Source organism: Dama dama, chromosome X, assembly GCF_033118175.1.
Source record: "Dama dama isolate Ldn47 chromosome X, ASM3311817v1, whole genome shotgun sequence".
Taxonomy (NCBI): domain Eukaryota; kingdom Metazoa; phylum Chordata; class Mammalia; order Artiodactyla; family Cervidae; genus Dama; species Dama dama.
The window spans coordinates 34,581,890-34,603,063 of NC_083714.1; the positions used below are offsets into that span (position 1 = coordinate 34,581,890).

Genomic DNA, 21,174 nt, shown 5'->3' on the forward strand with positions numbered 1-21,174 from the left:
AACTGAAAAGAAATCCATCCATTCATTCATTCAATGAATATCTACTGAGGGTTTCCTGTGTGCCATACATTGTTCTAGGCTCTGAGGATACAGCAATGAACATAACCAACAAAAATCTTGCCCTCAAAAAGCTGACATTCTATCCAAGTAATTCTTATGTAAGAGAAGCAAATGAAATGCATGATATAAGAGAGAAGAACTACAATGTGAGTGCTGCTCCCACCAACATGCAATAGGAAGTCTGAAGGAAGGCTTGAAGCAATGCGAAAGAATCAGTGGGGGTGGGACATGAGATGAGCCTCAAATGATGGGGTTTGATTCAGACCCTTGCTACTCAAGGTATGGTCTAAGAATCAGCACTATCGTAGCACCCAGGGACCTGTTAGCAATGCAGAATCTTGGACCCACTCCAAGCTTGCTAAATCAAAATCTGCACTTTAAAAAGAATCCCAGGGAACTGCTATGGACACTGAAGTTTACATGGCACTGTAGGTTTCTGGTCAGGCTGGCATTAAGTGTGAACTGGGCTGGTGGGAAATACAGACTGGATTGAGGCCTATCGTCAGGTTGGAAGTACTGAGGGCCTGGAATTGAGGATATCCTTTATCATCTGAATGGATAAAGAAAATGTGCTGTATATACATGCAAAGGAATATTATCTAGCTATAAGAAGAAGGAAATCCTGCCATTTGTGACAATGTGGATGGACTTTGAGGGCGTTATGCTAAGTGAAATGTCAGACAGAGAAAGACAAATACTGTATGATCTCACTTATATGGGGAATCTAAAAAAAATACCAAACTTACAGAAACAGACAGTAGCTTGGTGGTTGCCAGGGGAGGGTGATGGGGGAAACAGGTGAAGGTAGTCAAAGGGCTCAAATTTCCAGTTAGAAATTTGTTACATTCTGGGGATGTGTTGTATGGCATGGTGACTTATAGTTAACAATACTGTTTTGTATACTTGACAGTTGCTAAGAGAGCAGATCTTAAAAGTCAGAAGGACCTGAGTTTGAATTCCCAGCCCTCCCACTTCTTAATTATGTGACATTTGGGTCAAATTAGTCAAGCTCACTGAGCCTTTTTTTGCATTTCAGTAAAATGGAAGAAAAGTAATATGACCTCAGAGGGCCCTTGTAAAGATTCAGTAAGGTAACATATATACATATATATCACTTAGAGGTCCCTGACAGAAAGAAAATGGAACTCATTAACGATAGCTAAATATATTGATAACAGTGATATGCTATCTTTTGAGCAGATTCAAAAGCAACAAGACAAACATTTCTCGTCTGCCAGAGCCCCAACACCATGGTGGGTACAGTCCTACAATAACCTGCAAGTTCGGGAACTCCATCCTCATTTTAAACTGGCACTTGTGGTTTCCCAAAGGTGCCTTCCTAATGAGATGACTGCAACTGCTATTATTATTTTTAACCTCGTTACTGTTAGGTTACTCTCCGAAGAGCCTGCCTCCCTGCTGGAGTGGAACTTCAAATGGGCTGGAGGCAGGGACTTGCCGAAACCACTGCCGTGTATGCTGAGTTCAATAATGCGTCCTGCGAATGACCCAATCTCATTTCCCAGGCCTCTATTTCCTCATTCATTTTTCTGCCGAGGTGCCATCTGTTTTCCAGCTCCCGTCTCTCTTACACGTGCTTGTGATGAGGAGAAGCCCCAGTCTGGTCGCCCTCCCCCACAACCCCCCAACTGGTAGCCCAAGAGGTAGGGGTAACCCCAGTTCTAAGGCACCTGAAGCCTGTCGGGGGGCGGGGAACCCGGAAAGAGGAGAGCGGCCACGGCCCCCGCCCAGCGGGGACACCGAACCGCGGGAGAGAGCGGGGGTCCGCCGACTCGGCTCTCTGCGCCCCCGCCCTCGACCACGTCGAGGACTCGAGAAGGAATTCCGACACCCGCCAAGTTTCAACTCAACCCTTCTCCGAGGCTGCGCCGCCCGTGCCCTCGCGCGCCTGCCTGCAACGTGGCCGCGTCCGGGACGCCCTCGGACCCCGCGGGTCACAGGACTCTTCCCTTCTCTCTCCAGGCCGGGCCGTGCTGCACGCCCCCCAGTCCCCGAGTTCTCCTCTCCGTGGGCCAGGAGAGCCTCCGCCTTCCCGGGCTCCCGGAGCCCCAGCCGAGCCCCTTCGCAGCGCGGAGCCCTAGCTCCCCTGACACCGCCCGGCGGCGGGGCGGGGGCAGGGCCAGCGGCGGAACCGCCCCCAACCGCCTCCCCGGCCCGGCGAGCGGGCGGGTGGCTGGGGCGCCTCCACCTCCTCTTCCTAAAGCGGCGAGGCGCAGACGAGCGGCATCACTGGAGCCCAGGTCCCGGCCACTGCCACACACGGCGCCCGGCGCTCAGGAGCAACAGCAGCGGCAGCGGAGGCGGCGGCCAGAGCGGCGGGCGGGCGCCGGAAAGGTAGACTGAGTCCCGGGGAGCCTCGCGGCGGACCGCCCCCCTCCCGGCCCCGGGCCGCGCGCGCCCCCCGCCCCGTCAGCCCACTCGTGTGTGTCCTTCCAGGCCCCGGTCGAAGAGCCTGAGCGGGCCGCCGACCTACCCCCGGAGGAGGAGCCAGTCGGAGCCCGAGGCGCCGCCGCCGCAGCCGCCGCGCGGAGCCGCTTTCGCCTTCATGGCCCACTCACCGGTGGCGGTCCAAGTGCCAGGGATGCAGGTGAGGACGCCCGGGCCGCCCCCGCCGGCCACGTGACTGCCCGGGAGCCCCGGGCGCGCTCCGCGCTGGGCGCCGGCGACCAGAGGCGGCCCGGGGCTCCCCCGAGCGAAGCCGGGCCGGGTGCTCCGGCCAGGTGGCCCGGGCGGAGAGCTCTCGGTGTTTCCCGGCGTGTAAGCTAGGCGGTGCAGGGCGCCGGCCGGGCGCGGAGGCACTGGGGCGCGCGGCTTGGTGGGGATGCCGGGGGCTGGGGCGGGGGGGGGCGCTGAAACAGGCGGGGGCGGGACACCTGCGCCGGCTGAGCTGGTGCGCTTGGGGGTGGGAATGGAAGCACTTCACTTGGGAGAGATGGAGGTGTTTCGGAATTGGTGGGGTAAAACGCAAGTGGTGCTTACACACACACACACTCACACTCACACACGACACAAGTTGGGGCGGAGCAAGACAACGGGGTGTCGGTGGTGGCGGCTTTGAATTGGGCTCTTCCTGTGTGCATAGAGCAAAGAGCGAGGTGACTTTTTTCCCCTTTTGGGGCTGCTGCTTCGGGGCCAAGTTGTGTCTCGCTCCCCCCACCGGGCCCAGCCCGCAGTGGGGTGTGAGAAACGCAGGGTCCTAAGTTAGAGCAGCGGAGGTGATGACGCTCCCGCCCCCGCCCCCTGCCTTTCCCACCGGAGGGCTGTGGCAGTGTGGTTGTTGCAAAGCTTTTTGTCCTGGACGACAAGATATTACAGTCTGGGACCTAACTTTTTACCTTTTACATCTGACCAGCTCTCCCCCCTTACATTTTCATTTTATTAAAGAAGAAACAAGCTATGTCCACAAACTTTCTACATTGTTAAGTTTTTAAATCGGTGCATTTCAAGCTATCTACTGTTATCCAAGTTGAGTAGCTTTTAAACATTCACGTTTTATTTTTTTTTATTCCTTTGCTAGACAGCCTAAACACCCCCACTTATGAACAGGTAAAAGACTAGAAACACTTAAGCCTCATTATCTTCTAAAAATGTGAAAGCAATTATCTTCTAAAAATGTGAAAGCAAACGTTTTCTAAGTTCAGAAAAAATGTTTAGTAAATAGCTTATGTTGCTAGTAGAAATCAAAGCGCCATGGATTGGGGCCTCAATTTACTAAATAATGCATGGAATTCATCTTTAAAAAAAAACAGTTGGTCATATTTGATGCATGATCACACGAAAAAAGTGATTTTTAAAATGCTTCCCCCCTCCCCAAGGACTGTTTGTATCGGACATATATCTAACCTAGGACTCCTGTGTGTCCTAAGCACCAGGCCTTTCAGCTAAATATAGGACAAGTCTGGGTTGAGTCCCAGGAAATCGATGTGTAGTTAATAAAAAAAAAAAAAAAGAAAGAAAGAAAAGGAAGCAAAAGGGAAATGCGAGACATTAGGGCCTTTTAAAAGGTTAATCCATTCAAGCTTTACAAAATGCCTCAAACTTCCTTCTTCTCACGCCACCCCCTCCTTCCCCCCAGCCACTGCCCCTCACCCCATTCATTCAGTTCTGCCTTTGATTATATCCAGAGAATTAGTAGTTTGCCTTATCAACTACAGTGTTGCTCTGTCTGATGTGGAAGAAAGTGGGAAGACTTTCCCACCGTGCTCTCCTTTCCGTCGGGGAGTAGAGCAGTCCGCGTGTGAAGTTCCTCTCGGAGTGGCTCAGTACTCCTCGTTCCTTTGTGTGCACGCGCTGCGTGCGTGCGTGCGTGTGCAGAGTGAGCAGCTCCCGATCAAGTTTGATTTTGGGCAACCCTGCGTGCTGAGGAGAAAATGGTTTCTGGTCCTTATTTCATTTGTCTTGACTTTATTTGATTTATATGGTTTCTGGTCCTTGTTTGATTTGTCTTTATTTGATTTACATGCTTTAGGAACTCCTGCCTGTTCAGTATTTCTTCTGGCTCCTTGCTTTGTTTCATTATCTGAGTTCCCTATCTTTTGAATTTTTAAATTTTTTAAAATCTTCATTAAGGTGGGTTAGAATGTGAGTCTCATATTTTAAATGATAAATTCTGCCTTTCACTTTATGCCTACCCGAAGTTGTGATGACTTGGGGAAGGGCAGTCATCTCATAATTAGCAAAGAAGAGAGGAATAGTTGTCACTGTCTCTGTCTGAATGAAATGGTAAATTCTTACCTTCTTATTTCCATGCTCTCTGTAGATGTGGTTCTTAAGCATTTGGGTCAACAAAAAAGTTTTCCACAGTTAAAATTGTGGGGTATCCTAAAAACAAATTTGATGATTTGCCGCATGACTCTTGTGCCTAGACTACTGTGACTATTCTTTTGTTTAAAAGTGGTGAAGATGAGATGCAGGAATATATCACGAGCTTGTAAACTTTTCCTCGAGTTTTCTGCAAGACTTAGGAGCAACTTTTAGATCTTCACAGTAGTGAGAAAACTTGAGTTAGCCATGTGTTCCTGAAATTAATGTATAGTATTTCCACAAATCAGGGTGAAGTGGTCGACCGGCCAGTAACTTTTTAACAGTTTATTTTAGGGAATTATGAAGATTGATGGAAAAATGATTTTTCCAGAAATAAAAACAAAATTACTTTATCCGCAGTGTTTTTCTCCCCCTGAGGAGAGACGTGAAGTCGAGCTACCTGTTCTATCACTTAAGATTTCCAGCATTCCTGAAAACAAAGAAATTTCTGTTGCCTCTAGTTTAAAATAGAAAAGAAACTTGGAGTGACGAAAGAAAACCCAGGATTTGGTTCAGTTAAAACCCTTACTTATGAATTAGTTATTCAGACTCATATTGTTGATATTTCTTAATATTGTGGTAATGAAATTTTTACCATATTACACCAAATGTGAAGGATATGAATTTTTTGATGCTTAATTTGTGCTTACTTTTGTAGTATATCACTAAAGGAATTTTCCATACCAGGAGCTGAACTCTTGAAAAAATATTTAAAGCACAACTTAAACAAAATAAACCAATAAACCTGTTTCTTTCCACTCAAATATTTACTCTTTAATGATTTAAAACATGTTTTTTCTTTGAAGTTCACAGTTGTAAATCATACTTAAGTTTAAGATATTTCCCCTTAGAAACTGCATGAGTATTTATGAAGACAAGTGTTCTAAATTGGGTGTTAAATCTTTCATAAAGTGTGGGTGAGAGAATGAAGTGAAATATTGAATTAGAGTACTAAGTGTTATTATGTTATGCCTCTTGTGAAAGAATTTTTTTAAACTTCCTGCTAAAGAATTTAAACATTAGCCTTCATGTATCTTTAAATATGATCAAGGTGGTACAGTTTTTAAATAGTTGTTCTTTGAGATCTGAGATGGAAATGAAGGGTAAGGCTTAATGAACACGTTATTGAAGACGTTTATCCAAGAGGTGGAAGACTTTTCCTGGCATTGGTAAACCTAGTTACTGGGTTCTGGGAAGAATACAGAAGTACACTACATAATGTCTGCCCTTAAAGATCTTAAAATGTTGTTGGGGAATTAAATCTAGTACATGAAACATGAAATAATGCAAAATCTATGATAATTACTCTGTAATAGAGGTTTTTGACTGGAAGAGTCGAAGTCTTGCCCCCAAAAGATTGTTAGGGTCCATATTTGAAGGGTATTTTCAAGCAGGGAAATACCCTGAGCAAGTGTGTGTATGCACACAATCTTGGTTCATGGGATAAAATCACTTGGATTATGATGAGGAATTGCAGTAGAGAAATAGTAGGGGGTGAGATTAGAAGACTTGATTGGGTCCAGATTGTGGCAGTTCTTGAATGCTGGGGAAGGGTTTGGCCTTCCGACTAGCCACTATTGCTAAGTAAGGAAGGCTTAATGAACAAAGTTATATATAGGATGAGAAATCTTAAGATTGGATGAATGGATGAAGTGGAGGATTGAGAGCCTTCAGGTAGTTTGATCAACTGAGGCTACTTCAATGAGGCAGTCATATCTGTACAGATGCAATGGACCTTGCATTGACTGATTGCCTTCCATATGCCTTGTACTATGAGGTAGAAAATATAATCACTAGACTTAAAATTAGCCAGTTACAGAAGAAAGCATCGAAGCCATTGTGATGTTGAGTATGGGGAACTAGGACAATTATGGTACATCCAAAAAAAGCTGGAAAGTCAGGGAGAAGAGCCAGATCTGGTAGAATATTAATGATTTCTGTTGTAGGCTTGAGAAGTTTGAGGTGACAGCGGGATGACCAAAATGTAGAGCTGTATGTCTGTTACCTTGACTGTGGTGATGGTTTCAAAGGTGTATGTATATGTGCAAACACATCAAATTGTATACATTAAGTATGTACAATTTTTTGTATGTCAGCCAGTTTTAAAAATGTCCAGCGAATACTTGAAGAGATAGATCTGGAGCTTTAGTCATTCATAAGGCATTTACTGAGCAGTTACTTTTGGCCGATTTCTTTACTTGAAACTGAAGGATGGGAGCCAGGTAGGAGGGAGAGGACATAATGTCAGCATGTTGGAGTGAGGGCCCTCATGAGGCAGGAAGCTAAGGTGGAGGATTGGCTTGTAAGAAAAGGAATGGTGACTTAAGATGCATGCAGGGATGAGAAAATGCGTCAGGATCAGGAAGGAGTTAACTGGGGATGGGGGAGGAATTCTTTATTTAACTCTCCTCATGAAACCTAAATTGGAGAAGGAATTCAGCTTGGTGTCAGAATCTAGTATGGAGATTCTTACCTTCCTTCCACCTTCTGAAGGGACTAATCAGCTTTGTAATTTGAGATAGAAAGAGGTAGAAAGCAGTGCTTGCACTAATACGTAAAGCCAAAACTTTGTCCTGGTTGGTAGGTGATTGATACGAGATGTTGAATATGTTGCTGATGCTGGGAGAAGACCAGCTGAATCAGAATGATCAAAGACAGTTCTTAGCTGGGAGAGTTGGAGGTAGTTGCAAGGTATGGGGTAAGCAGGCTAGGGGCTGAACAGTGAGTAAACAGGAATTGCTCATGGTAGGACATGTGCCTCGAACACTAGGAGAGTCTAAAAATGGCACAAGAGGACAAAGGTCCATCATGTACCTCCGTTGCCTGAGTCATAGCAAATAAGAGAATATAATTTAGCTGGTACCTAGAAACCATTGAATATTGTCATACTGTGTTTTTTTTTTATTCTGCCTTTCATTTATTCAGTGACCTTGAGCACATCATCTACAAAATGGGGAATAATGAAAGCTGTGTTTCCTTTGCCTCAATGAGATGTTATTAGGATGAATTAACTATCATCTGTGGAGTATATTTTGAACTCCTTCATCAAAGGTGTTATGATGTATATGGGCAGTTCATTCTGCAAAACAATGCTAGACTAATCACATGAAAACACTGTCATTATCTCTCCTCACTCCTGCTTGGAAACCTGTGTTTTCCTACTGAAATCCAGTCTCCCACCCCCACCCCAAAACACCCACACAAATACTACAACCACCAGACCTGAAGTCTTCTGCTCAGCTTTGCAGACTTCCTGTTATCTGGCTCCTCTCTACAGATCTATACTTAGTTATTTCTACTCCCCAACAAGAAATCTGTTTTGTTCTACCATGCCAGTTATAATTCCATAATCAGACCCTACCTGATTTTCAAGGTCTCCATCTTACTTTCTCCATGAACTTTCTCTGAACATTCCAGACTACAATAATCACTCCCATTTTCCAGCACCTATTATATCCCTTGTCAGTAGCAGACAGTCCAGTCCTTGGTTGATATACTGCCTTAGGTTTTTCCTAATTAGATAAGTTATACTTGTCTCTCAAACTAGGTTGTAAATTTCTTAAAGGCAGGGACCATCTATTTTACTTCTCTTTTACATTAGGTATGAATTATGTGTAAAAGTGTTGGTTAGTGAGTACAGTACATATAGACTAGAAGTTGCTGACTTTTTCCATTCTGTTTTTGTAAATATATTGTGTGATGCTTGAATTCTTGTAGATCGGGAAGGCTAATTTATGTGTGCACACTGAAGACATTTTCTACTTACTAAAATGCATTATGCATGATCGGTCTAACAAAATATACTGGTAACTAATCAGCTGTCCACACACTGAAACTCTTATTCTCATCTTCCAAGACCTTTGAGAGAAAGAGCAGCCCTCATTGCTCTCCTAGTAACTAGGGCTGATTTCAGACAAATTTATGTCTTTGAGAAAAATAACCTTTTGTCCCTTGCCTGTGCCCCCCCCCAAAAAAAATACAAACAAATAAATAAAACCTCTTTACTTCTCTGTCCCAGCTGTCATATTAGAAAGAATCTGATACATTTCACTGATAGTGAGGTGTCTTTGATTAATGGCTCACTGTGTGACCTCTCCCATGGATGTTGTCCCTCCCGCAAATCCCATATAATTCAAGCAGATCTTCTGAAATGCACATTCAGAGAAGCCAGGAGACCTAGGGCCAAGCAGATCTCATCCTTCTCCTCTGTTCCTGCTTGTCTCTCACCATCACCTCTCCCCAAGAATAGAGCTGTACTCCCTGTCAGCCTCTTCTGGACTCATTCCAGCATATCTGACAGCGACCCACTGAGCTTTCTTTTCCCTTCATTTATCATATGGTCGTGGAGTAGAATGACCCACATCCTAAAATACCAGATTAGCCATTGGTACAACAGCTTTGGATATTCTAGCAAAATATGAACAAAACCGTGGTTCCCCCTTCCTGGGGACTAGAGTAAACAAAATTGTAGACAGCTTAGGTCTACAAGTTAAAAATATTCTAATTATCTTTTTTTAAACGTCCCCTTTTTCCTTTGTGATCAAGTAATTTCATGAATGCACTGCTGAGGAAATCCAAGGCACTGTGTTTTTATCTTTTTCTCATGGAAAACATTTACAGAAAAAAACCTTTTCAATGTTTCGTAAGATCCTTGTAACAAGAGATAGTGTTCTTAGTGGTATTTTCCCCCTCTCCCCCTTTCACTTTTTTTTTAAGTGAGGAAAAATCTGTAAAACCTTATCAACTTAAAATGCGAAGGACTGAAAAATTTGTTTATTACAGAACAATGGTGTGTCTAGCTGAAGAATAACAGTTGCTTTGAATCATAGACATTGCCTACTGGATTTGAAATCCATACCACAGTAGATATGTTAGGGAATTTCTAAGCACACTAGTGAATTACTCTACCAGATTTCAGTAGAGTCTGGTAACACAATCCAAGGAGTGAATTTTTGGCAGGTGGAGGAAAGACTTCAAGGACATCTAGATGCATCCAGATTTTTCTTTGAAAATGCATTTTTGCGTAGCTCTGTGAGTGCCTTTTTACCCCCCTCCCCCAACTTTCCATTAAACCATTGGCTTTGGGACATATCACTTTACAGTATGTTATATTAAGCTAGGATTTAACTGCTTGCTGCACTATAGTATAAATAACACAGCAGTGGGTGGTGGAGAAGGGATGGGCAACATAGATAATCAGGTGGGGCATAAGTTGGTTTTAATGCAAGAAAAGTTGGGGCAGCTGAGCCAGTAGAAACCATGAGGTCATAATTTCTTCCCAGAACCTAGTTCATCATTATTGTTGCCCCCTAGAGCTGGAAAAGTTTCTGGACCCCCGGTCACAATTTCCTGCTGCCTGTCTTAACTTTAAGTAGAAGCATAAAAGAAACCAATCAGCAAAACGTGCACACGCACTACAAAGTGTAGGGATAGAAAATAGAACTTTGACCTCTTGTGGTTAAGGGGGTTATAGTCAGTGAGTCTAGCGGCCTCGGGGAAAGAAGCGTACTTCAATTGTGTACTTTTTAAGTGCTTCTGACCCCATGAGAAGAACAGTTAGCAAATTCATTATTTAGGGTCCTGTTTTGTTTCTGTAGCCTTATCTCAGATCCTCTGTCTGAACTTTGCTCTGAGCCTTCCGATGTGCTCCTCTGTCAGTTCATGGTAATATAGTAGACTTCCCAAGTTGGATACTGGTGATCCAGGTTTAATGTTTTTACACGCTTAGTCTTCATGAAACACCAAGGGGTGATTTAAGCTGGAAAATTATTAGCCGCAAAGTTTGGAAGGCCTATGTGATGTAGGACATAGTGCTTGATACCTATCTCTGAGACACACAAAGTGTAAAGAAGTCAAGAAGTTTATCCCGTAACTTAAAAGATTGGACATCTGCACATTTAAAGATCTAACAATGAAGAGCGATAGTCAGTCATATAGTCATAGTGTTAGTTGCTCGGTCATGTCCCACTCTTTGTGACCCCATGGATTATAGCCTGCCGGGATCCTCTGTCCTTGGAATTCTCCAGGCAGTAGTTATGAATCCCAAATGAGATAGAAATGGACATAGTAGCGCTCCAAGGAATATCAAATTAAGGAAGGGAACTATCATTTCTACAGCGCCTTTATGCTAGGCACATGTGTTTTTGCCACTGCACTACATTGCTTCTAGGCAAAGCAGCCCTGAACAGACCCTTAAAGCAGAGTGGGAGACTGGCAGGAGAACAGGCATAAAGGGGCACATACAAAGTTCCTTCTATAACAGAGTTTGCCATGAACTATGTCAAGACCAAATTATGAAAGGCTTTGAATGCCAGAGGGCTTCCCTGGTTCAACTGGTAAAGAATCCACCTGCAGTGTGGGAGACCTTAGTTCGATCCCTGGGATGGGAAGATCCCCTGGAAAAGGGAAGGGCTACCCACTCCAGTGTTCTGGCCTGGAGAATTCCATGGGGTCGCAAAGAATTGGACATGACTGAGCAACTTTCACTTTCTTTGAATGCCTGACTGAGCCAGTTATTTTTAACTCAATCTTCAACAAGGTGTTCTTTTTTTTTTTTTTAATCAAGAAAGTGAATTGAACAAGGCAGTGGTTTATTGTTTGGTTTTGGAAGATTAGGCTTGTAACCTAACAGGCTGGGTTGGAGAAAGGCTAGATATAATAAGTGGATATTGTAATAGCACAGGCTTTAGTTGTTCAGGGTGTGATCTAGGGCAGTGATGGTCAAGCTTGAGCATGTAGCAGAACTACCTGGAGGCTTTTTAAAACACAGATTGCCAGGCCCCAGCTCCAGTGTTCCTGATTCAAGTAGGTCTGCAGTGGCCACGAGTTTGCATTTCTAATGAGATCCCAGCTGCTCTGCTGGTCTGGAGACCACTCTGAGTACCACTCAAGGAAGACTGCCAGACCTTGGTGATTGATTGGACATGGCAAGGGGGAAAACATGACAGTAAAGACTCAAAGACATGGCTGAGTTTGGGAGAAAATGGGTTTATTTTTAAAACTGTTGAATTTGTAGCACTGGCCACACAACCAAGCAGAAGCAAGTAGTAACAGGTTAGTTCAGGAATGAAGAGGATGATGCAAAGTGCTACCTGGAGAGAGAGAGAGTAGATGAAATTGTGAGAAATCAAAATAACATGATTTTCAGTCATCTTTCCAAGAAACTGAACTCAATTTTGTATTAATTTTTATAGCTTCCAAAATCTCACTGTCACCCATCACTTCTGTGTCCCTTGATCCAGGTAGGTTTGACAGTTCAGTAAATGCTCTTACCTTCAAATGTAAGCACTTATCTTAAGTACATGAAATCTATTTATGCTTATACTTGTGAAAATGCAAATTGGCTAAAGAGAAATAAAATGCCACTTTCCTAAATGCCAGTAAGTGGCACTATTTACCCCAAAGATAGACATTTAAAAAACTTTTTCCAATTTTTATACACCTCATCATTTTTTTTTGTACAGAACTCCTTTCCCTCACTCTGTATTATCCACCCCCCACCCCACCTCCCAAAAAAAAAAAAAAAAACCTGGAAATATTAACTCTGAGCTGCTATTATGTCAAAAATACCCATTCAGTCATCACATTCCAAAGCCAACTTGTGTTTACATATGGAAATTCTTGGAGGGGAGAGGAAGTTACTTCAGAATCATTAAGGAAATATCAAACCACTTCCTAAATGGCCTTTCTGACTCCATCTTCTACCCTCTAAAATATTCTCTATACCTGTCAGATTAATCTATTACCATCTGCCAACAGGTATCCTGCAGGAAAGCCTAGAGCTCAGTTTAAACAAAGGATTAAGTAAGTAAGTAAGTATTAGTTACTCAGTTGTGCCTGACTCTTTGCGACCCTATGGACTGCAGCCCACCAGGTTCCTCTGTCCATGAGATTTTCCAGGCAAGGATACTAGAGTGGGTTGTCGTTTCCTTCTCCAGGGGATCTTCCCAACCCAGGGATCGAACCCAGGTCTCCTGCACTGCAGGCAGATTCTTTACTGACTGAGCTACAAACAAAGGATTAGAACTGAAAATAAGAGAAGCAAATGAGCCTATTTAATGAGTTTGCCAACACCAAACAATGTGAGCAAGCTTGATCCCCCACTTCATTCACCAGCTTTGGACCTAAGTCAGTTTTCAATATCTAAAATGAACATACAACCAACCAAACCAAAATTATCCTTGAGAATCAAAGATTTGACACCAATGAGGATGTTCAAAAACATGTAGAAATGAGCCTTTAAACAAACACATTTTAGATGATGTTTAGTTACCATTAAAATAAGTTCCTTAAGGGCTGTCTCCCCCTTTAAGGAATATAATTTGTTTGAGTTTAAAATTCTAGGTGTACCTTATTCCTCACATCTCTTATGGGGTAGCTGTTTCTCTTCCAGGATACTTAATTACTTTTGTGATCCATTTTTCATTACTCTGGATGGTAAATTATGTTTTTATTGGGAAAAATCTGTGGGGGCCATGTGTATATGTACATGCATTGTATATCACACGTGGAGTATATTTTGTGTTTGAAAAATCTTCAAAGTCTGTTCAAGAAAATAAGGTTCAACTTTGGCCAGTATTTAGTCATCTGTACCAATTTTAGACATAACTATTTAAGTAGAAAAGTGCATTATCAAAATAAAAATGAGTAAAAGGATGGTCACTAAGTTCAAGAAGCAGAAAATTATGATTTGGCAATGTCATGTAAGATGGTCTGCATATAAAAGAAATTCAGTAAAATTGATGTAAAATGTATGTACTCAGTAGAAATTACAGTATCCATGGAGTTGCTAAGTATTTTTATTATATAGAAAATATATAGAATTCTTTATCACCTTTAAAAAGATTTATAAAAATAATACATATGTCTATATGTACCTATGTCTACACACACAACAGGGTTACCAGGATTTTACACATGTTGCAGTTTTATCATGACTAGTTCTTTTTGCTGTATTTAATATTTAAACTATTAATGTTCTTAAAGAAAATGGACTCACAGCGGTCTGTTCCGTACAGGAAACAGATCATGGTAAACAACTTTTAATGAAATTTAGTACCAATGTTAATCTGTTTTAGTGAATTAGAATTGAATTGAACATTACATAGGATGGTATTATCAAGATTCTCAATTCTCTGCTTAATTTCCCCATAGAATAGGCTTGCAAAGAATCATTGCATCAAAGGAACTGCTTTTGATAAGTATAAATCTGTTTGCCTGTTAGTAAAATCAGAGGCATGTGAGTAGTATACAAATAACTTCTGGTTAACAGGAACTTGTGATCATTGTCTAAGCTCTTATTTTGAAGTTATAATTGTTATGGTACTTTACACTAGATTTTAGGATGATAGGGAATGGAGGGGATAGGGCATTGAATTCTGTTTCAGTGACAAAATCTTGTATAGGAGAGCTGCTTTAAAAAAAGAAAACTATTTATCTCTTCATGAAAATGGTGACTGTCACTGAAAGATCTTTTTTTTTTGGTTCTCTGTCACAGGCTTTCCAAAGGGCACATAAAATGAAAACGTGGGATTTGACTAGTTAAATAATGAATCAATTTTGAGGTTTTAGCATAGGTGACACCTCCGTCGTCGTCTTTTTGGACTGTGATTTCTGGTAATAGCAAGTGAAAAAAACTATTACCGCTGTTGCTATGGATCTTCTATCTGCTGAGGTTCAGGCATCGTTTTGGAAGCTGCAGTGTAAACCCTGCTTAGGGAAGGTAGAATTTCATAATACCAGAGGATTACTGCTGCCTCATGAGCAAACAGAAAATGTAGGTGAGGGAAAAGGTGTTGGACTCTGGAAGAAGAGAAACAGTATTTCCTAGGAAGGGAAAAAGTAGTCTTTTGCTTTAAAGATTGAGAATTCTCTCTATATTTTTTTAGAATGGGAAATTTCTCTACTTTCTGCAGAGAGGAGAAAAAGCTATCAGAAAAGGAAATTGGGGAGGTAATAGTAATTCATTTCTTTCTTGTTGCTTATGAGTTCTGTGATAAAAAGTTACATTTACATAATTGATTTGTTATGGCAAGAAATGTAGAGTCTTTTGGTTGGGAGAAAGCTTGTGAAAGACCAGGGGAAAGAGCTGACATCATAGGGATGGTGGTTTCAGCTGCTTTTCTGTTTAAGATGTGCAATTTTGGTGACGTGCGTACTGGGCCAATAAATTGTTTCTAGACACTTTGGAGTAATTTTGGGTGGCCTTTTCCCACCTCTGAAGGCAAAATGAATACTTTTCATTAACAAGGAAAAGTGCTAGATTATCAGTGGATTCTGTTTGACTAATTTGGGCTGTTATTTGGGGATGGGGGAGGGGAGGCTGAAGAGAAGAAACCTTTCTTTCCAATGACTGGAATTGATATTATTGTTACTTCTCCAGTGGGTTCTGACCTTAAAATTCTCCCTTAGGGAATGATTAAAATAGTTTTGGGGGGAGCATTTCAAGGCTGTGTAGCATCTCAGATTTACTTTAAAATAAGTTTGCCTAATGACTTTTTAGCACCAGTTGATTTATGTCTTGGCTGAGAGATTTCTAGAGAAGCATGTAGTCCATTACTTTTTTCTGAGAAGACTTATGGGTACCAAATACTGCGTTATTGTTGCCTTTTAACTCTCCAGTAACTTAAAAAGTATAAATGTCTTCATACTTAAAAAACAAAACAAAAACATTCTATTCTGCCCAGAGATTGCAGGCCCCTCCCCACGTTCAGGTTGGAGACAGCTTTCTCTTGTTGTCCATCCACGTGCCTGGGTGTTTTGGGAGATTCCATCTGTATGAATAGAAGCATTTTGATATGATTACTTCTGGGTGTTATTTTTTAATAGTGCATCATACCGTCAGAGTGTAGGTATGATCCTGATTGAAAGAGCAAGCATAGTTGTAGATGATTTTTTTTAAAGCCCTTTAGCTCAAAAGATGATCCATATATTGTAAAAGGATATTCTTACTTAATATGGCCACGTGATATCAGAGCTTGAGAATTTAATTCCTTTTTTTCTAGTAGGACACGAAATTGTTTTCTAACTACTAGAATGAAGAGTATGGTATGTTCTGTTCCTTTATAGCATGAAATAATGCCTGCATGCATCTCTTCAAATGTAAAACTGTGAGCCTTGTGGATTCTGCTCAGGAGTCTGGACTAGGTTATTATTTATAAAAGATATGAGATCATGTATTCAATCCAAGAAAATTCTGAATTGGATGTAATTAATTTTCTACTGAGGCAACTAATGTGTAGTTACTTTTGTACTATGTGTAATTAAATTTGTAAGAGGTAGCGAGCGGGGCTATAATGTTTGACTTCTGTTTTGTACAAAACGAAGTTTCCTTGAAATTGTGGATTTTTCACTCTCCCTTGTAAATATTTTTGAATGCCTGTATTTTTTAAGCAATAATAATGATCACCTTCTTCCAGTAGTGTTTTCAGAGTTTTGTTAATCTAATGCAGCCTTTCTGCACTGGGACTGTCATTCTGAACCATAAAACAGAGACAATGATATGAGCGAATGTTTTCTCAATTCTGCCAAGAAGGACACAACTCGAACCATCCTACATGCACTAGAGAGGAGTTTATTTATTACACACAGTAGGTTTGGTAGAGCAACAGTTGTAAACTATAGCCAAGGGCCAAATCCTGAGTGCAGTCTGTTTGTGTGTAGGCTGAAGGCTAAAAAATATTCTTTTTTTGCATTTTTAAAGAGTTCTTTAAAAAGAATATGTGACAGAGATCACAGACTGTACCTAGCCCACAAAACCTTAAGATATTTACAACATGGTCCTTTATAGAAAAAGTTTGCCAAACCCTGTCTTAGGGCATGGAACCTCATTGAGAATTGCTGGAAGGAAGCAATTTATAGTACTTTCTCTGGGATTAGGGATACAGTAAGATATTAGGAAAGTTTCTCTTTGTTGAGGTAACTGACTTGTATATTGGTCCCATTACTATAATGCTTAATTCAAGGAAGGACTCCAGATCATAGTAAATAGGGAGATGTGTTCTTGTTTTCTAGACAAAAATTATATTTAATAGTTGAATGATCTGGAAAGTTGTGTTGGAAACAATAATTAATAATAAATTATGTATGTGTATATACAAATATATTTTAGTGTTTTTCTTAGTTTCTACAAGAAATACAAGTGAATTTTAAAGGACTATAAGGGAAGGCATTGATTGCTTTTATCACTAATTTAAATTAAGGGGCTATATCTATTAGAGAAGGAAAGTGAATAGAGAGTGTTAAGTGTCAGATATAATCACATTTGTTTCCTCCTTGTACTGAATAAGTGTCTTCACCCTACAATTAACATCTCAGGTACCTTGTCAGTAGTAAGAAGAATAGTACTTAATCAAAAATGCATTCAAATTATTAGATCATAGCATATGAAATAATCAGGCTGCACCAAGTGCCACTTAACTACTTGATTTAGTGGGGGAGGTGCCATCAGCCATAAAACATATATTGGTAAATCACAAAATTACCAAGGGAGAAAAAGACCAGCAGGCATTCTTTGTAATTTGTTGCTGATTTCCTTTATCCCTGTATTCAGTTAATCGTGAAGTTCTAAGCAGTGTTTTTTTTTTTTTTTTGGAAAATGTCAGACATCATCCCTTCTTTTATCAAGCCATCCTGGCCTCTTGTCACTAAGTACACTTGAGGCAGTGTGCAGACCTAATGGAACTACCTGAAACACAGACTTTATGTTTTTACTTATCTGCTGAATGCGTTCCGTAGCTCACTGCTAACCTGCTCAGAAATTCCCAGGATGGATGAGTCAAATGAGGCTGCTGAGATGATCAGGAACGGCTTCACTGGGTGGCTGAGCTTGCTTTAAGACTGGATGGCAAGAAGGGAAAGAAAGGAAGGAAATGAAATTAGACAAGACAAGAAAAGACAAAGGAACTTCTAAGGCTGTGTTTTTCAAAATCTTTTATGGGTCCTTTTGGGGTGGGCGGTGAAGATTTGTTTGGTGAATGGTACTTTATCTCTGGTTAGGGCTGTAAAATGATAGGGTACAAGTCAGCTCAAGTTGTAGATCACAGATCTTTTTGGGTAGCCTACTGTTCAAAGCATTTTAATTACTTTGAATTGCTCATCAAGCTTATTTTGGCTATGGCAATTCAAAAACTAATTAAGGAATGTTGCCATTTGTCTCCATCCTGATGTTTCTTGTTTGTCATTGCCCTCCCCACCCCATCCCCAGCTAAAAAACTCTCATTATAAAATAATAAAGACAGGTATTTTATAAAGATCACTTTCAGTTCTAAAATCCTGTGATCCTCTAAAGTTCCTAAAAAGATCACATAGTGTATTTTTTTTTGGAGGAAAAAAAATCTAATTTTTGTACATGCATGCAGATTTCATACATGTATTCAGATTTCATACTGGATGCTGATTATCTTTGTTGGAGAATTACAGTTTTGTTGATTGCAAAATGAACAGGACCATATGTTTCAACTAATAAAATATATTATCCTTGCCATAGTGGTATGGAGAATATGTAAACAGCCTTATATTTATAGTAGTATTTCTTAAAAATTAAAAAATTCAACTCATATTAGTAGATATCTCTTGATTTCAGTAGCATTTACCCCTTTACTTGAAAATTATTTTTTCTAATGTTGTGCTTTGGTAATCTGAATAGATTTCAGTAACGTCAACACAGATCAATGGGGATTAAAAACTGACTGGTGAATCTGTACCTTTAGGGGTAGGGATTAGAACATTCACAAATGCTGTTGACAGTGGGGCAGGATAGAGGTTGGGTTGAGAAACTTTAGTTCAGGGAAAGCTGATTAACTTTGAGAAGATACTAATTTATAACAAAAAGAAGACGAGTTCTCTAAGCTGAAATTCTTTGGGAAAATGGAAATATGGCAACATGTAAGGCTTTATTTTTTTGTTTTTTCCAAATAAGCTGGTACTTCCTATACAGAGGAAGGGGAATAATGATAATAAAATCATCATCAGTGAGGATGTTGAAATCTAGCCCCTGTTTTGTTAATGTAACAAATTTGGTGATGCAAGGTGGTTTCTTATATATGTTGAGTGTATCATGGTGCGAGGCACAGGGCTCACTTTTATGCTCATTTATGGTAGTTTGGCCTTCTCTGGTGGCTCAGACAGTAAAGAATCTGCAATGCAGGAGAAAGTGAAAGTGTTAGTCACTCAGTCATGTCCGACTCTTTGTAATCCCATGTACTGTATAGCCCGCCAGGCTCTTCTGTCCCTGGAATTCTCCAGGCAAGAACACTGGAGTGGGTTGCCATGCGTTCCACCAGGGGATCTTCCTGACCCAGGGATTGAACCTGTATCTCCTGCATTGCACGCAAATTCTTTACCCTCTGAGCCCCCAGGGAGCAATGCAGGATCCCCGGGTTCAGTCCCTGGATTGGGACGATCCCCTGGAGAAGGGAATGGCTACATACTCCAGTTTTCTTGCGTGGAGAATTTCCATGGACAGAAGGGCTTGGCAGGCTAACAGTCCATGAACTGCAAAGAGTCAGACATGACTGAGTGAATGTCACTTTTTTCTTAGCTTAGGTTTTCAGGTATAACTGTTACACCCATACATCCAAATTTACTTAGTTTTGAGTGTATTCCTATTTATTAATACACTGCTACAATTATTTTAAAGAAGTAGATGGGACATAAAAAACAATAAACATGTTTCTTTTAGCCATGCACCCACCACCACCCCCCCCCCCACACACACACACAAACACACACCATGATATTTTTCACTTTGGGGAAATGGAAAGTGGGAAATGAATTGTTGAAAAACTGGAGACCGTTCTTTTAGAGTATTCTATAATCTCCTCTCTGGTCCATTTATAGGGTTTGACAAGATTAAAATTGTTTGCTATTGACACCAGCATGCCATTGGTATCATTTTCTTGGGATCAAAGAATGTTAAAGCCAGTAGGACCCAAGAGATAAATTTCCTTAGCCCTAAGATTCCGCTGGGTAACTCCTTGCAAATACTATTTGATTAAATTCGTTCAAAATACAGGTTTGATTAAAGAGAGAAATGTTGGAGGGAAATTATACTGCAGCCACTTTCTCATTAAGAATGAAAAGGTAAGTCTATGTAAAATTACACTTTTTCAATCAGTGTTAATTTTCTAAAAGAACTCATGGTATTAATAATTTAGTGCTGTGCTTACAAGCTTCAAACCTATTGATTTTAATTGGAGTTCTGCATCAAGAAGGAAGATAGACAGTGAGCAAATCAATTTTATTTTAATCCAATGCATTTTAATAAGTGTGTTGAAGATTCACCATAACATTATCCATGATAGTTCGATATTTGCTCTAAGGGGCCTCTACCTTAGATTCTATCCCAAAGTGTTTATTTCTGAAAGTGCTAGAATGACATCCTTTAATTTTGCCTCCAGTATGGATAGCATAAAATGAGGCTCTCAGTGTTCATCATGTTAAAGTGCCCTGTGTGGATTTGATTAAATAATGCCCTGTTTTATCATTTATGTATTAGCAGAATCTTTTTCTTCTTTTCACTGTATGGCCTGGACCCCCTTTCCAAATGAATATTTTATAGTTAGAGCTTGTTATCAATCCCAGAGCATATTTATATAACATACTGTCTATTCAGTAATAATCTCTTTAGTTTTAATCTTAATGATTATGGTTAAACCTGATCCTTGATTGAATTGTGCATTTCTGTCTATATGTGTTCAGCCCAACTAAATTAAAAGCAGTGTTCAGCAGAATGAGACACAGACTGTGGCTCTTTGAGGCCTCTAATCTTTACATTAGTGTATGATATCATGTGAGACTCTCCAGGACAGACAGTAGTCCTGTGACTCCGTTTGATAATGATTACAGATGTGCTTCCAGAATCAGATTTGCATATGCCACTGGTATGCATCCTTTTGTGTATGGTTCCTGACAACTTTTCTTTGAGTACAGTTCCATGTTATTTTAAGAATTGCTTTTTTTTTTTTTTTGCTACCCAAAGAGCTCCCCAGTAGAAAGGAAAAAACTCAAAAGTTGTAACTTTGCAAAGTTTTTGTCATGTCAGTCACATGTGGGAATAGGAATTGACTTACAGTCTTGTACCTGCTTTAATATCCTTCAGTTGAGTAAATGTAATCTTCTTGTGCTAAAAGTCAGAAATCAAATACAAATGGGAGGATAACTTCCTGCCAAAGATTTCGTCATAGGAGGGCCCCCAGGTAAGCACCCTGAAAACATCCAAGAGCTTCAGTATACAAAATACTCTTCTGGGTGCTGTGAGGGCACCTGGTGCTTAGTGAGACAGAGCCCCAT

General features: G+C 40.8%; 1 protein-coding gene across 1 annotated transcript in view; it reads left to right on the forward strand.

The window, feature by feature from the left end:
• Window positions 1-2,279: 2,279 nt before the first annotated feature.
• STK26 (serine/threonine kinase 26) overlaps window positions 2,280-21,174 on the forward strand; it is a 66,871-nt gene continuing 47,976 nt past the window's right edge. Inside the window, exons 1-2 of the mRNA XM_061137772.1 lie at window positions 2,280-2,415; window positions 2,518-2,668. Of these exons, the coding sequence (XP_060993755.1) occupies window positions 2,627-2,668 (42 nt within the window). The 5' untranslated portion in view covers window positions 2,280-2,415; window positions 2,518-2,626. The remainder of the gene's footprint in view (window positions 2,416-2,517; window positions 2,669-21,174) is intronic.